The sequence below is a fragment of the Eucyclogobius newberryi genome, unplaced genomic scaffold (assembly GCF_026437365.1).
Source record: "Eucyclogobius newberryi isolate DKJ021-1_F unplaced genomic scaffold, fEucNew1.0.hap1 SCAF_16, whole genome shotgun sequence".
NCBI lineage: Eukaryota > Metazoa > Chordata > Actinopteri > Gobiiformes > Gobiidae > Eucyclogobius > Eucyclogobius newberryi.
The window spans coordinates 18,917,868-18,935,602 of record NW_027315790.1 but is presented as its reverse complement, the minus strand read 5'-3'; the positions used below and the strand labels follow the sequence as shown (position 1 = coordinate 18,935,602).

Here is a 17,735-nt window from a genome sequence, read left to right as displayed (position 1 = left end):
ATTTTGCCCGCGGGCCTTATGTTGAATAGCCCTAGTTTAGCAGGTATAAAAAGTTCTTTCTTTTGTGTAAATTATGATGAGTGTCCTTAGTGTGATGTCACTTCCTTTCATTTTCTCCACAAATAGCCACTCGATTGGTGTAAAACATATTATATTATATTTACAACAAGGGGGCAAATACACAAAATAAAGTCAAAATGAGATGATCATAAAAAACGGTCATACGCACTTCAACACAACACAAGCAGCACTTTTTCTACATTTTCCAACCTCTTGAATGAAGTAGAAGTTTGTAAAAGTTTCAAAGTAGTGAATAAAATGCAGAGGCGTAACATTTATGGTTTCTCCGGCTTTGCACATTTGAAAAAGCCGGTCAAGCTCAAATTTGGAGGCTTATTTTGTTTTTGTTTTTTTACTGACGTGGCAGCACTACATTCACATTAAAAGCTGTTCCCTTTCCATTCAAGTTAAAATACACCTCTCCTCCCCTCGTCTCCATATAAATACTCATACTTATAATCTTAAATATACTCTTGATTGCACTATTGCCCTATTCGTAGCAGCCTAAACGGTGTCATTGAATTATAAAGCGATGAGAATTCTATGCAGCTTCCGCGTTCTGATTTTCTCTTTCCAAACCCGGTTAAGGCTGATGCCCCGACACCGTGCATGCTCTTCTCAATATTCACCCAAAAGCCCGTCTGATTCTCTGTCAGTCTTTCTACTTTTTTTTACATTCTCTTGACATTTGCCGACTTCAGAAAGTGCAAATGATTGAATATTCACAAGACGACCCAACTTTAAAGGAGACATATAAGGCTTTTTGGAGCAGGGCGATTCCAGTTTGATCCAATCCGAGTCACTGTTGTGTGAGAATCATTTATTTAGACTGTTGTTCAACATTTTTACTGGTCCGGTTTGAATAAAATCTATATTGTAACTGATTTATACTTTTGAAGCACAAGGCCGATCTCAGCATTTCACAAAAACGAGTATTTCCAAGTTTGTGGCGCAGTGAGACGTAGAGTAAACCGGAAACTACTTCTGGTTTATTGGGTTTGGATCATGTTGGATTCAATATGAACAGGAAATATAATATTTTCAGTCTTGACGAGAGACATTCATCAATAAGCGGAAAGCAGCAGATGCTAACGTGTGCCAGCTTTGTGTTGCCAAGCATGTCGGCTCAATATACAAGTTAGCATCATGGGAAATGCAGCAGTTTATCACAAAATCAAGTTGGCGTTTGGTGAGAAATCATTACTTTCTGTTTATATCTGCTTTATGTCATTACGGTTCACTTGGGTCTCGCGCTAAAGCGCTCCGGGAGCCAAAAGCCAGACCGCTTTAGACTGCTCACAGCCCACTTTGGCTCGCCGAAATGGACAGATGCGGTTCACTTAAGACTTAAGTTTAAGGCTTAAGTTTGTTCTGAAACATGTTCTTCAGGCTCTTTAAGTAATAAAACGACATGTGCGCAGTATTTTTTGAAAGCCACACTAAAACCTAATATGTCTCCTGTAAGTGAGCTGAGGGCGGGACAGAGGAGGGCGGGACAGAGGAGGCGGGGGGCTTCAGTCGGTCTGGTGGAAGTTGAGCACGTGTCCGTCGAAGTGCGTGAGGACGTGTCTCTCAAACAGCTGCTGCTGACAGTGCAGAGGGAACTGTTCGGAGCACACGGGGCAGATCTTCCAGTGACTCTCCACGTGCTGCTCGAAGCTCCTCTGCTCAAAGTGAGGAGGGAAGATGACCTCACAGAGCGGGCAGCGCCTCTGCACCTCACTACTGCTGCTGCTGCTGCTGCGGACACAAAGGAAGTATGGGTAAACTACGTGTGATATTATTGCCCTTTAAACATGCTCTTGGGTATCTCTGCTTTGGCGTTAGTTCTACATCTACTGGCAGCAGAGGGAATTACATAGCAGCGATAAACAAAGCTAGCTTCCATGGACATGCTAATGCAGGTACAGAGTTGTAAAGAATGTGATTATTATTATGAATGTGATGAGTTTCTTGAAGATTTATGGACTTATAATCATTGCAGAAGATCTCCGAGCTCCACCTATGACGCCTCAAAACTGGAAAATGTAGTATTTTAGTGAGGAGATATAAAACAGGATCGTGAATGAAGCTAAATACAATTCCAGATACTATTTTTGCCCTTTAACCTCATTCATCGCAGTCTTTATCTTGGACGCCAATTAGAAAGTCACTAAACGCAATATAATTTAGTAATTTTCATAATTTGTGTGTACATTTTTCAGTAATAAAATATACAACAAATCTATCTAAACTATGAATAAGCTCTCTGCTGTTCTACGTCGTAAACATCAGCTGCAGAACGCTCAAAACAGACCATGGGATTAATATCAACATATTCATTTCATGGAATAAAGTTTGCCAGGAGCTAAAAGGCGGATGTGATGGCTCGAGTATCCGCAGGTGAAACCCCGCTGCAGGCCTACCGCGTCGCGCTTCCCTGAACATCTCACCTGGAGTCGAAGCAGAAAGTGGCCCTGGCGTCGGCTCCGGCCTCGGACGAAGCTTCAGCCGCCTGCAACACCCAACAGGACATTCACAAAGTCGCCGCAACTCGTTTCATTTGGTCAAACTACCAGAGCGAGAAAGACTTATTACGGAATGTGCGGCAGGGTTTAAACTTTGAGATTAGCATACAGTAAAACCATCTAACCAGCGCGAGATGAGACAGAATCTAACAGGGCTTATGCAAAAACCCGCCTAATTGTGCTTCGTTAGACCAGTCTCTCGGAGTCTGACTCGCTGACGTTAATTAGGGCTGAATGCAAATGAGATCCCTCCTCCTCCTCCTCCTCCTCCTCCTCCTCCTCCTCCTCCTCCTCCTCCTCCTCCTCCTCCGTGAGGGCGCCGCAGAACAGACGTGATGTGGACGAGGGGCGTGAAAACAAAAGGCTGTGCAGACTAGTTAAAGAACAAGAACTCACAACCACAACATGAGCCTGGTTTAGTTTAGTGCTTTCTAAATATCATTATTGTAAGACCACCTGATTTTGAGCGTTGCCTTGGTAACGTAATATGAATAACTGTTTTAATAATGATGAATTTAAATAAGGTTCCTCCGTATAGACCATCAGATCTAAATGCTGATGATTTTAAGTCTTTATAACAAACAAATAAGAAACGATTTTGAATTTTCAGTGTAGAAATGTCAACTTTTCCATTACAAAGGATGGATTAATAAAATGTTTTAGCATTCCCTGCGTTTCTCGGGGGAGCAGCATCAAAACACACTTGACAACTTCACGCAACCCATCAAAAACCACCCAAATGTGGGCCGCGACCCCAAGTTTGAGAACCAATGTGTTACTATTTTGCATCATGCCAGCATTTAGAACATATTACCGACGTTTTTAAAGGGTCTATATTTTGGAGAGTGGTGATGTGTGATTACGGTAACTGGGTCACAATGAGCTGAAGATGTGCTTTGTGTCCTCACCGTGTTCTCGGGAGGCTCTGTGCTGTCCGGGGGGCTGGTGCTGCGGCTGGGCTGGATACACACTACCTCCTGGGCCCAGCCTGGAGCACCTGGACCTGTGGTGGAGTTAGGGGCTGGGCTGGAGGGGGAAAGGGGCGGGGCACAGGGCTGAGGGCCAGACACGCCCTCAGGAGGGGGGAGAGGAAGGAGAGGCAGGAGATCCGGAGAGACGGCAGCGTCAACACACTCTGCACGAGCACAAGAGAACAAAGGTCACTTTTCTGGTGCAGACTTTACCCGATTGGTACAGTCTGAAAGAGTCGCCACTGTCTAAGTCAAGGGTGGGCAATTATTTTCCTCCGAGGGCCATATTCGAATCCAGGCAAGTAGCGGAGGGCCGGCCCGCGATCATTGGTTTGAAAAAATAAATGGAAAAAAATGTAATATCAAATAAAATATCACGTTTATGTCAAATATAGGCTATTCAGTCTATTATTTAATTCATTTCATGTCATCTTTATTAAGGATACAAGTGCAGATGTTACAGACACAAACACAAACTAAAATCTTTCTAGGGGCCACATTAAAACATGCTGAGGGCCACATCTTGCCCCTGGGGCCACAAATGCCCAGGTCTGGTCTAAGTGAACTGTACCAGCCCGTTTGAGCGATCCAAAGGGAGCCAGCACAGGTCTAGGCAAGTTTAAGTGTTGAGCTGACAAAGTTAGCAAAACAAAGCTAATTCACGTTAGCCACATGTTTCCTGTTTATCGATGCTCGGCACGGGCACTCGCGACCAAACAGACCGACCCAACCGGATGCTTTACATATAAAGACATGAAAACGTAGAGAAGTGAATAAATGCAGATAAAGCTAATGATAGCTTTAGCCACGTCTCACAGGTGTATTACAGGTCAGTTTGGTGGAGTTTTTCCCCCAATAAAACGGACAGGTTTTGATGTAAATTTTGAGTGGATCCATCTTATTTCTTATACAAATTACATACTTTTATAAAAAATAAATAAAAGCACTCCCTAAAAGAAGAACAGAACAGTAGAAGCCCGAACAGGAGTGAGACAGCAAGTACCTTTGGTGTCACTGGAGTAGGGGTTTCCGAACCTCAGCTCGGGGGGCTGCTGTGGCACCAGGGGGGGCGGGCAGGGCTCCTGGGGGTAGGGCAGGGGGTACCGCAGGACCATGGTCTGTCTGACCTCTGACCCCTGTGACCTGGCCTCCTGCTCCCTCTGTCTGCACACGTACCGCTGCAGCTCCTGGCACACAGCGCACAGAGAGGATGAGCGTTACCAAGGAGACGGACAGAATGCATCAGGGACACGCATCGTTCGGGCAAAAAAATATGGATTTCTGTGGAATCAATTAATCAAATTTGTGGTGAAGGGAAGTTTGAATTTGTTCTAAATGAAGGACGACACATGAGCTCCTTTAATTCACATGCGTCACTGAAATACACAAGGCTTGGTCAGGACTACTTTAGCTGGAGGAGTTTGCCTATTTTTTAGTGTTTTTTAGAGTTTTAAAATGCATTTGTTACTCATCTCATGAGTACATTCTTTGGTGGGACAGCACCTGAGGCAAGTATTTATCATAGTTTTATATCAGTCCAGTGGCAAAATTGAAAAGTTACAGGTAGTCGAGATGAGTGCTAAAACTGACTCTGTCTATCCAGTCTTTTTGTTTTAATTTAGACTAAATTGTAGCTTCTTTTGACTCTCACATTCATCACAATTAAACAATAACGTTGATTCTAGCCTAACATGCAAACGGCATGCATCGTTCTATGTTCAAATCCAACATAGTTAATTACTGTTACTGTTAAAAGTGAAGTGCTTTTCTGTGAGCTAAACACATTGTTTCCCCCGACGCTGGAGCGTGCTGTCGTTTCCTCTCCACCGCGCCTGGTCTTTGTTATTAAAGGAGGAGCGTAGCATTAGTACAATACTCATGACTGTAATGGTATCGGACTGCCCTCTCCTCCTGCTCCCGCTCCACTCCCTCTGCTCGTGATGACTTCATTAGCTCGCTGTGGTGCACGTTAACATTTAAACCAGGGTTGAGAGGGTGAAACAGACATGTCGCCTGGCATTTGCACTGTCTGATAGCACAGTACTAAAGGCCAGAGCCCACTTTGGATGTATTCATTATAGAGGGATAACGAGAGGGAAAACGCGCACACACAAGAGAAGGGTTATGGTATTTCAGAGCCATTTGAAATGTACTTTAAAGACGTATAGTTTGACATATCAAGTAGCGCAGCCAGCCTCACCACAGTCTAAAGGAGACATGAGGCCTAAGTTTGACCTTTTTAAATACCTGGGGGAACATTCTTGTGCAATAATTTGTCTTTTCTTTTTAATTCGAAGGCTTTAGATGTCTGGTGCCCCCTGTTGGCTACTGTGTGAAGTGAAACCTGTAGGAATAAAACATTAGCAGCATGGCTATCAAATGTAAACTACTAATGTTTTAAAGGTATCTGATTTTTACAGTTCATTTTAAATACTTTTCTGTGGTACAAATTTAATGTTCACTTACCCAATGCATTCTGAGCATCGGAACTAGTCACCGCGATGAGTTTATAAGTGCTTTTCAAAACTTTCCCAGAGCTTTTACGGTAGAGCTAACAAACTTTTGCATGCTAACGGCGCACTTCCTGCTTCACAGAGAATACAACGCTCTAGAATCAGATGCAGACAGCACACGGCAGTCTCATTTTTACACTAACAACTCCTTTAACAACAACAACAGGATTATCAAAACAATACATATATATATAACATAGCTTTAAACAGATCGTCTCACAGCACAGAGCTCTTGTGTTCACGCAGCAGAGTAGACTTGACTTTCGTACCTGTAGTAGCTGCTCTTTGTCTCTGAGGGCCAGGGCCAGGCTGCGTTTGAGGTCGGCCACTTCACACGCCCGCTCCGCCATCTGCATCTGGACACACGTAAACACTGTTTCAATACCACTTTACATGTGTCTGGAGTGATCAGGTACAAATGAAATATCTGAAGGAAGTGAGGGGAGAACAGTATTGTTCAGAGGAGAAACAGCGATTTTGTAAATTTGTTGAAACTAAATGTACTTACTTGCTACACATTATATATCAAATTTGTATAGATTTTTTTCTCTTTGTAGAAAGTTTTGTATTTATAGAGAATAGTTATGGCCTGTACAATAAATCCCAATCAAATAAAATATATTTTATATTAAACTTTTGTCTTGAGGGCTGTTTCTCTCCTCAAACTGCTCAAACAGGACCTGCTGACCCTAACTGACCCGTCTGAGATATGTTATTTTCATTTGATTTCGGCTTTAATTGCGCAATCTGATTTAATTGCTCCTCAGGGATGAATTAAATGTATTTGATGGATTGATAATTCTTACTGTTATAGTATAAATCAAACATCTTTTTTTATTTCATTTTTCGACAATAACGTACTAATAATGTTGAAGAGGTGATTATACCCTTGCAGAATACAATTTTATATTTACTGTTGCTATCAAATGAAATAAACAGTTATTTTGATCATGTGTTGTGCGTTCATGTTGTGACAAAGCAGATCTATTTTCCAGCTCGAACATGGGAGAGTGCAGAGTACAGCAGTTATACTATGATGTCATTGGGACGAGTTAGTGTCTGAGTGAAGAGGATTACTGCACTTTGAGTTTGAAGTGCGGTCCTTAGATGTGTATTTGTGTGTGTCTGGAGCAGAGTAGACGGCTTAGACCAGGGGAGCGCAGTAAATCCTCTGCTCTCCTCAAACCCTGACGCTGGAGGATAGTTTACACGGACAGTTGCTCTGCTCCTCTCTCCTTTCACAGCACCGTCCTGTCTCCTGTCTTCTCTCCGCTCTCCCTGTCACCGCCGCTTTCTCCCGCCTTAAATCGAGCGCTCTCCTCCAGCGCGGCCGCTCTTTCATCTCCGGTGCTCTCTCTGGCGCTGCGCTGGATTTACTGCCCGGAGTGACAAGGTTAAGTTCAGGTGAAGGGAGTCCGCTTGTCCCCCCCCTCGCTCCCACCACGGCGTCTGCCTCCTCCGGGTGGTGGATGTAAACAGCCGTAAAGCACGGCGTTGTGTCAGTCTGGGGGAGGCCATTAGGGGCTCACTCGGGGAACGGAGCCTCTATCAAAGACGCATGAGGGCCTTATTTACAGCTCTGATAAACACACTCTCTCTGGCTGAGATTAAACGCTGCACGCAGAGAGTAGGAGGGAGCCGCACGGGGGGGTCGGGATTAGGTGTGTTAAAGAGTCGCACACATACATACCACACACGGACTATGGCATGAAGGTAATACATGAAGTAGGCCTACAGGGGGGGTCGGGATGAGGTGTGTTAAAGAGTCGCACGCATACATACCACACACGGACTATGGCAGGAAGGTAATACATGAAGTAGGCCTACAGGGGGGGGGTCGGGATGAGGTGGGTTAAAGAGTCGCACGCATACATACCACACACGGACTATGGCATGAAGGTAATACATGAAGTAGGCCTACAGGGGGGGTCGGGATGAGGTGGGTTAAAGAGTCGCACGCATACATACCACACACGGACTATGGCATGAAGGTAATACATGAAGTAGGCCTACAGGGGGGGTCGGGATGAGGTGGGTTAAAGAGTCGCACGCATACATACCACACACGGACTATGGCATGAAGGTAATACATGAAGTAGGCCTACAGGGGGGGTCGGGATGAGGTGGGTTAAAGAGTCGCACGCATACATACCACACACGGACTATGGCATGAAGGTAATACATGAAGTAGGCCTACAAGGGGGGTCGGGATGAGGTGGGATAAAGAGTCGCACGCATACATACCACACACGGACTATGGCAGGAAGGTTGTACATGAAGTAGGCCTACAGGGGGGGTCGGGATGAGGTGGGTTAAAGAGTCGCACGCATACATACCACACACGGACTATGGCATGAAGGTAATACATGAAGTAGGCCTACAGGGGGGGTCGGGATGAGGTGGGTTAAAGAGTCGCACGCATACATACCACACACGGACTATGGCAGGAAGGTTGTACATGAAGTAGGCCTACATGTTTCCCTTTTTAAAAAAAACACTCAAATGTTTTGTAAAATCCTACATTTCTGCACCAATTTAATGCGGTGTGCAGTAGGATGGCTGTATTTGTGAATAAAACCCTAAGGATGAGACTGTTCCATGATTATTAAACTAACATATTAAAAATGATGTGATGTTTACTATTAAAACACGTTTTTGTATTTTGCTACAATTGTGTGTCTTAACCTGGCTTGACCCGAGTTCTGCACCGGCTCTTAGGAAAAGGCGTAGCGTCATGACGAATATTTGAATCTGATTGGTCAAAGCGTTACAACAGTGGAACTTACAGCGTATTGAAAAAATAGGACTCATCTGCATCACAAAGAGGGAGAGGACGACGGAGAAGATGGCGCTGCGCAAATGAGAAGCAAGACAATGAGACATGAGAGCGACAATGGACTGGACAAGCGGTCGCCCTGACTCTGTTCTTCCTCCTAAACAAGTGAGCTCTATCTCCTCTTCGTAACCACGCCCTATCAATGCTCAGTTAATCAATCTTTGGATTTTTGGCACAGCTCTATTTAGTATATTATAAATGCAAACAAAGGGGATTTGTTTTACTTTGTAGTATATTTCCTGTTGTTTATACGTGGGTGGGACTTACCCTGAAGCGCTCCTCCTCATTGGCCAGTCTCTGCTTGAGCGTCTCATTTATGGCACACTGTTCCTTCCACTTCTCCTCCATCAGGGCCAGCTCCTCCTCCACCGTGGGGCTCATCTTCTCCTCCTCCTCCTCTTCTTCTTCCTCTTCTTCTTCCTCCTCCTCCTCGACTACTTCCACCTCCACTTCCACCTCCTCCACTGTGGGGCTCGTGTCATCCTCCTCCACTGTGGGGCTCGTGTCATCCTCCTCCACCGTGGGGCTTGTGTCATCCTCTTCTGAGTCTGTCTCCGTGTCCTCCTGTTCCTCCCCCCTGTCAGAGTCCACCTCCACTGCCCTGTCCTCACTGCTGCTCTGTGTCTCCCCCTTTGTGTCCACCTGCACCCAGCTGCCCAGTGAAAGGCTCTGCACCCGCTCCGTCTCGTCTTCTGGTCGGACATCTTGGACATCTTCCTTGAGGTCTCCAGGGGACTCTGCCTGGCCCTTGTCCTCGGCAGCACTGGCCATCAGCCCTCCCTTCTCCGAGCTAATGAGTGGTTGAATAAGCACACACGTCCCTTCGTTTTCTTCAGGGTTGATTGTCATTGCTTCTTGAAGAATTGCATTTTCTATATTCCCTATGGAAATAAATGTGGGAAAACAAGCCTCAAATGACTCGAGCAGGGCTATTTACTTTGAATAATCAAACATGTAATCTCACGATCATCATCTAGTGTAAGAAATCAACATATGAAACATGAGCTAATATGTCTTTCTTTTCTGCTTTTTGAGAGTGTAGTACCAACCTGCTGTGGGGGACTCTGGGCTGGAGGTGAGTGGCCCCTGTGTAGTCTCTGTCGACACATTTCTCTTTGTCTCCTGAAGCACACTCTGTGTTAATATGACATTATATACACCTGTCATAGTGCGTGATGAGAGCAGAGTGCCTCACCCCCAGGGCCTCTGGGCTGCTGTTGAGCTTGGCCACCTGCCGCCGCAGCCTCTGACACTCCCTGTACTTCTCCTTGTAGTGCTCTGCAGCCATGTGCAGGCGCAGCTTCAGCTCCTCCACCTCCCTCTGCAGCTCCACCTCTGCCTCCGACACCACCAGGATACTGGGGAGTGCCTCTCCACTGGGCCCAACGGCCTGACACACAAGCATGTTTTCACATTTCATCAAGACTGCATTTCCACAGCTGTATAACAGATGTTCTCACCAGTGCCTCTCTGCGCGCGCTGCTCCTTATGCGGTCCAGCTGGCTCTCTATGCGCTGACACTCGGCCTGTGCCTCGGACAGGCTGACTCTCAGCTTATCAGCCTCCAGGCGGGCTCGGAACAGCTCGGTCATGGAGTGGTCTCGGGCGCTGGCGGAGTCACGCAGCTCTGTGGCCAGTAGAGAGGCCTGCTGCCTGCATGCCTGCAGCTGCTCCTCAGCCTGACGGAGCTGCTCTCGCACACGGGACAACTCGGCCTGAACACAGCAACAGTACAATTGGTCAATGTGGAAAAATGTGCTATGGGATTCTGGAGTATGGTCGCTAATATTATAACATTCTAAGCACTTCCCCTTAGAGCATAAACATGTCAGAACAATACTGAATTAAACGCATGAACAATCAAGTAAATATTCCTCATGAAAAAATAAATCAATTATCCCTTTTTGAGCATTCTGGCTTTTCGGGTAGTAAAATGTTATAATGTACTGCTATTCTAATCTCTCTCTCTTCGTTATGTTTGACAAAACCAAAACATTATACCGGCCTCTAATTTGACAATGTTCAAATCTAGGCTCACAACAGTTCTGTTTGGCTGTGCATATTTGACTGAAAGGATTTTATCTGCACTCTTGTATTGTGAGTATTGAATGACTTTGTGTGTACAAATACACAAACACTTGCCTTGCCATATACCTTATCAGCCTTGTGCTGCAGCAGCTCTTTCTCCAGACAGTCCCTCTGAGCCACACAGAGCCTGAGCCTCTCCAGCTCCTCCTGGAACTGTGCGATGGTCACCTCCCTGTTCAGCTCTACCGCCTTCAGCATCTGTAGCTCTGCGCTCAGCTTGGTGTTCTCCAGCTCCGTGCTGCGCAGGTGAACCTACACACAGCATTTACAGGTTACAACCACATACTTACACAGCAGTCTGCCGGCCACAGTGTCACACCTTGTACATGTCCCGCTCATCCTTCTCATTCTTCAGCTGGCTGTCCAGGCTGTCACGTTCTCCCGTCAGCTTCTTCAGACGCTCACGGAGACTACAAGAAGAGGAGGAGAAACAATACTGTTAGGAGAAAGGAAACCTCAAGATGAAATAGTGAGTCCTCCTCTCACTGCGACCACAATCAATCTCTGTTAATCCAATGTGACCAACTGCAAAGACAAGCGTTCCTCAAATTTTGTAATTCTTCCTGTCTTGTAGTGTGACATCCATAAATCTAAAACAACGAAAAAAATAACAGCAGAATTTAGACTGCATCAACCAATTAATCGACTTAATGACTAACAAAGTACAGTCTTGCAGGCAAGGTTGATGGAGTCTTGGCTTAAATCAATTGACTATTACTGATTTTTTTGTGGAAATCAAATTAAAAGCAAATTAATTCAGTCTTTAAAAAATATAACCTTGAATGCTGTTAGCTGATTCAAGTTTAGGTCAGCTTTTTTCCCTCTAGAAATGACAGAAACCTCATCATAAATCTGTTACTTGACTCGCTGCCTGATTGATGTGATGAGTATGTACGGCGCATATACAAGTACATCCTCTTTTCCCTAAGTACAGTGTACTGGGCGACAGGTGCTCATTTCCCGGGCGGGGCAGGTGTTACGGAGCAGATGGAGCAGATACAGTGCCGTACCAGTGCAGCTCGGTCTCCTTCTGCAGGCCTCTCTGGGTCACTCCCAGCAGGTCCTCCTCCAGCTGTCTCACTCGCTCTGTGGCCTCGCTCAGCCTCCTGCGCACCTCCTCCCTCTCCTCCGACAGGCCTTGGGACGAGCGCAGCAGCTCCTACAACACACACACATACAGTGTGCACTCTTTTGACGTGATCAAATACTCTATACCAGTAGTGGGTTTATATAATCATATCTTAATGTTTCATTTTGGGATTCTGGAGTACGTTTTAGGGAAAAATTGGCAACTCTAAATTGGCCCTAGTGAATGAATGTGAGAGTGAATGTGTCTGTGTGACTGTCTATGTGTCTATGCGACGAGTTGACCCTGCCTAAGGCCCAAAGTCACTGGGATAGGCTCGTCACTTGCGACCCCTAATGGGAGCAAGCACTAGAAAATGAATGAATGAATGTTTCATTTTAGCATTATGTGGGAAGAATCTACACAAAACATATTTTCGACAGATTAAACGGTAGAAAAACTGTTATAACAATGGCACCAGTGTTCAGAGTGGTAGAGGAAAGTTTTCAAATACAACAGCCTACTTTCACATGCATTATTGTTTTGTTTGTGCGGTTATAAAAACTTATTTAAACTAATTTCATGTCAAAACTGTTCAGCCATAATCGGTACTCAAGTAGCTGTTTTTGTTTTTTCAAATCGACCTACTTTTTTCTTCTAGTAATGAGTATTATCGTTTCATTCTTGCTAGTACATATTTTGGCTACTCTACCCACCTCTGACAGTGCAAATCAATCTAAATGAATTACTGTTTGTTAAGTGCCATAAAAACAACTAACTTTATGGAAGTAATAACAAATACTCGACTATCACGTTCAGACAGGTCGGTTGTGTCTGTTGGAGCAAGGCTTTTAGCTAGAGGGCCGTCTTCCCGTCTTTTGGACGGGGTATCTCGACATGTGGACGGACATTTTCGAGGGCAAGGACGGTGTAATTTGTATTAATACATTTTAGAAAAGTTTTTAAATCGGGCCGGGAATCGCTTGACGATAGTCCGCGTGGTCCGCGCCATGACAGTTGAGTGTTTACAAGTGAAAATGTGCATGCTGCGCGCTGATTAGTCGACAAAGTTTGTGTGCTTAGCTCTGATTGGCTGCCGAGCCGTGGTCTGGAAAATGCCGAACCTCCACGGCCAAATACCATGTAAAATACGGCGCGATACGCGGCTCCGAAGTAGCAGAGTGTGATCCGCGCGGCCGAGCGGCGCAGGCGGTGCGAGAGTATGGAAAGTCATTATGATACGAGAGGCGTGCTGGCGCCGCTCTAGATCGCCTCCGTGTTAAAAGCGCCGCTTTATTTAGTAAAAGCGTCGTAAAAAGGTCGTGAAACACATATTGAGGCTTTAACATTTTTTAAAGCCCCCGGTTGGACAGGGTGTTTTCAAATCCGAGCTAAAAGCCTAGTTGGAGCGGGCATCAAACCCACCACACTGGCCTTCTGGATAACAACAGAGAAGAAGAATTTCCTCAGTAAAAATGAACAGCTTGTATATTTGAACATAAAAAATAAATCATTGCACTATTAGTACTTAAAATAGAAGCGTTATGTCACAAGTTATACCTGTATGACACTTCTCTCCTTTCACAGAGATGTTAATCATTTGAACTAGACACACAGTTAGAAAATCTTCCATTCACATTTTTGCAATAAGAATTCACCACCACAATTCGTGATACTTAAAATGTCCGTTTAGAGACGCCACATGCCACATTTTAGTGTTATTTCAGAACTTCAACATTTAGGCTTTTAAAATTGCCATACATTTTAAAGTGAAATGATTTATGATGTGTTCGGCTTTTCTTTTACTGTGTGATGCTAAAATAGCGTTTTCATGCATTTATTTTATTTTTTAGAAAGTTTCTTATTTACGCTTGATTCCTTGTCTCCATGGAGATTTTAATTATTTGCCTGGAATGTCTGAAATGAATACATTTTATGCCATATTAGATAACAATAGCACCTAAGGTTGTGCCAAAATATCAATATAAATTCTTAATTAATGTTGATACAGCGTTATTGATATTGCAGGCTGCTTTAGTAATATAGCATTTTTTGGGGCATTTCACAAAACAAAGTTGTTGTTGCAGCACTACAACTGTGTTGGATATTTTCGAGATTTATGTAATGTACTGGGCAAATTTACACTTTTGATTATTGAAGTGGGTTTTTTGTCCCGCAGGCTTTGTTAGACAGAATTGGGGATGAGACTGGGGAAGGGCATTGCAGAAAATTGTCAAGAATGTAGATGTAGTTTAACAACAAAATACAGTCGCAAATATGTATTTGTTGTATTGCATGTACATCAGAATGATTACATTTAGGCTTGCCAGGGAGGTCCAAATAATTGTATCTTATAAAGACATATCTCTCCTCACAAACTCCTTATCAGTCTCTCTAGCTCGGGAACCCTTCCTCAAACCACAAACCACAGTGTTCATATGAACATTGATTTTCACACATGTGCACAGCTTTTTTCAGAACAGTGAAAAGTGAAAATGGGGTGGGCCACTCAAGGACAGCCAATCAGACTGCTGCTTTCAGCCGTTTTCCGGGTAAAATACTTTATTATTAGATACAGACAACACACAGTCGACTATTTTTTGTCACAAAGTGCTGTTTTTACAAGAACCTCGTTGGTGAAAAACATAAAATTTACTGTTGTTGAACTCCAGCTTCAAGTTATTCTTCACAGTGAAATAGATAAAACATGACCTATTTCCATCTATCCATCGATGCAGTACCAACCCAACTATAAAAAGCATTCAGGATATGATCATTTCTGTTCCATGTTCTGTTTGGGCATCTCGGACACAATATTTGAAGCCTCACATGACATCTAAAACATCCCTGATATGTGCTCGACTGTTACTACCGCTCCCGGCCACTGGCTAATCTTATCAACGCAACCACAAATCAGCTCATACAAATGATGACAAGCTGCTGATAATCTTCAAAGATAAACCCGGCATAGACGAAGTATTAATTAATATAGTGATCGCATAAAACAATCATAGCTCCATAATGTTGCTTTTATGATCTGGTATTATATTATAAATCATTTGAGTGAAAACAGTGACACGGTGAGAAACAGCCTTGTTTCAACTTGCCGCTTGGTCTGTGAAGGACGTTAAATTACGGTGAAAATCCACTTGACAGGTCGACATAGCTCTCTGCAGACACGCCCACTGCTGCTCTGAGAAACAACACGGCGGCCGCTGTTAGATACAAGTTTGCAGTGGTAAAATCAATATTGGTTTTCAACATGTTAAGTTTATGTTGGATGACAAAGATCTTTTATAAACTATTAAATACAACGTATATGTTTAATCAATTTCTATATCACAGTAGGATAATTATATGAAACAATTTAATTCACAATATCTGATTTATGTTCGTCTATGTTATTGATAATCCTAGAACTATCATTCGACATTGTGACTTCTGCAAAGTTTAATTTATTTCAGCTGTTAATTCAAGATGTAAATCCTTAAATTGTGATCAAATCAAACTTAATTTTGAAACTGAGAAAAAAATGCACCATCCTATACCACAATAACAAATATAGTTATATATTTGATATAATTTCATAACTGTATATAATATGTCTCTTTATTTTTAACAATATCATACGACTTCTGGAATGTTGGCCGTCTAACTTAATCTGTCGGGCTGTGGTCAAATCCGTTGGATTTATAAATCTATATTACGAGTTCACCTAGGGAGATTCAATATTTCTGTGTGGGAAAAGACATGTAATGAGCATAGGCACTTATTTCAGAATTTTTTTTTAAGAACAAGAAGAACAACAACTCCACAGAGAGTCTGGCCATGCGGCAACCAAGCTAACTAGTCCTGCTGCTGCTCCGGCGCCCACCACTGACAGCTCCAGGTTTGGGCCGGGCATCGCTCAGGAGGAGGCCAACAGCGGGATGGACCCAGTGATTATGCTGGTTCTACAGGAGATAACTGATACGATTACAAAGGCGAAAAGGCGGGATTAAAAATCCGACACTAACAAACAGCCGAGCCACAGCAGCCGAAGAGGAAATCTCTGATTTAAAAGACACTTTTACATTGCAAACCAATGCGGCAGATTTGACAGACCAGGTACATATCCTGACTGATGAAGTGGACGACCTGGAGAATCATGATCCATGATCACAGAGATAATCTGCAGAATGTCGGTCTTCCAGAGGACACTGAAGGTAAAGATGTGGTCAAGTTTATGGAGGCCATTATACTAAAGTTCCATAACTTCAGTGATAAACAGCGTGTCATGGCTGCATCGACTGGACCAGACTAAATGAGCTCTGTCTTCAATGACAAATCTGCAAGAAATTTGACCAAGTGAAGTCTCGCCTGAGACAGAAGAACATGCTCTGCTTTATCCCGCAACGCTGAGGCTCAACATGGATAAAATAAAAAGATTTACCTCACCAGAAGAGCCATCGGCATTTGCAGATACGCTGCCAGATTCCTGAGCAAATGAAATTACCCATTTAATGCTATGAAAAAGCTAAACATGACTAAAACAAGGATCCTCAAATGCTACAGGACATTAAAAAGATAAGAGGTGTGATTAATGACCTGGCCTCACAAGAAATCATTTTTAAAATGCTCTTTACCAAACAAAGATTATGAAAGTGGTACACAATTTTCGAAATTATTTGCTTAAAAGCTTAGAAAACAACAGGCAGGGAGAATAATATTTAAAATACGGGACAGACAGAAAAATGTAATTTTTTAACCAAACAAGACCAACTACAATAATCGTTTGAATCCTTCTATACAAATCTTTTCACCAAAATATCAGAAAAAAAAAAAACAAATGCTAGATACAGTACTCTCAATTTACCTGCCATGACCGAAGAGCAAAACAAAAGCTTACTGAAATTCAAAGTGCAATTAAAAGACTAAAAGACAATACATCTCCAGGGAGAGACGGGTTCACCTCAGAGTGGTATAAAGCTCTAAAAGACACACTTACTGTTCAACTTTTAACTGGGCCCTTAAAAAAGATCCTTCAGAGTTGGAAGGAAGCCATCATATCCTCACTCCCAAAACAGGGGAACTGTGCCTCATACAGACCCATCTTAATTCTGAACGTGGACTAATATATATATATATATATATATATATATATATATATATATATATATATATATATATATATATATTATATATATATATACATATACACACACCTCAATTATGTCCAAAAGAATTGGAAAAATACTCCCAAATTTACACACACAAATATTCTAGTCTACATGCAGAGAAAGTCTTTTATAGTGACAGTAAACTCCGCTCTAGTCTCTGAAAGTTGTGAAAAACACTTATAAACTCATCAAGGTGAATAATTAACAAAAACTAAGTAAAGTTTTTACCTTATTAAGTCTTTGTAAGTCCCTGTGATGGTTAAATATGTATTTTCGGGATGTTTGAAGTGCCCGACCACGCCCCCTGCTATCACTGGGCGGAAAACCAGCCTTGCAACATTTGTCGACATCGACCGAAGACAACCATCTTGAGAAACCCTGGCTCTTTTTTTTTTCAAGCCACATTTAATGATTTAATTATACTTCCTTACTTCTATAAAAAACAAAGAGAAAAACGTATGCACCATGTGTTTTCACAAGGGAGCTGCGGGGGAGCTCCATCGCTACTTCATAGTTACTTCTGCTTTAAAATACT

The 17,735-nt window shown here is 43.2% G+C and overlaps 1 protein-coding gene across 1 annotated transcript in view; it reads right to left on the bottom strand.

The window, feature by feature from the left end:
- Positions 1-251: 251 nt before the first annotated feature.
- tax1bp1a (Tax1 (human T-cell leukemia virus type I) binding protein 1a) overlaps positions 252-17,735 on the bottom strand; it is a 38,151-nt gene continuing 20,667 nt past the window's right edge. Inside the window, exons 6-17 of the mRNA XM_072447796.1 lie at positions 11,986-12,134; positions 11,295-11,385; positions 11,042-11,227; positions 10,348-10,602; positions 10,083-10,277; positions 9,937-10,009; positions 9,155-9,768; positions 6,321-6,407; positions 4,542-4,725; positions 3,476-3,702; positions 2,493-2,554; positions 252-1,791 (exon numbers count right to left, since the gene is read on the bottom strand). Of these exons, the coding sequence (XP_072303897.1) occupies positions 1,575-1,791; positions 2,493-2,554; positions 3,476-3,702; positions 4,542-4,725; positions 6,321-6,407; positions 9,155-9,768; positions 9,937-10,009; positions 10,083-10,277; positions 10,348-10,602; positions 11,042-11,227; positions 11,295-11,385; positions 11,986-12,134 (2,340 nt within the window). The 3' untranslated portion in view covers positions 252-1,574. The remainder of the gene's footprint in view (positions 1,792-2,492; positions 2,555-3,475; positions 3,703-4,541; positions 4,726-6,320; positions 6,408-9,154; positions 9,769-9,936; positions 10,010-10,082; positions 10,278-10,347; positions 10,603-11,041; positions 11,228-11,294; positions 11,386-11,985; positions 12,135-17,735) is intronic.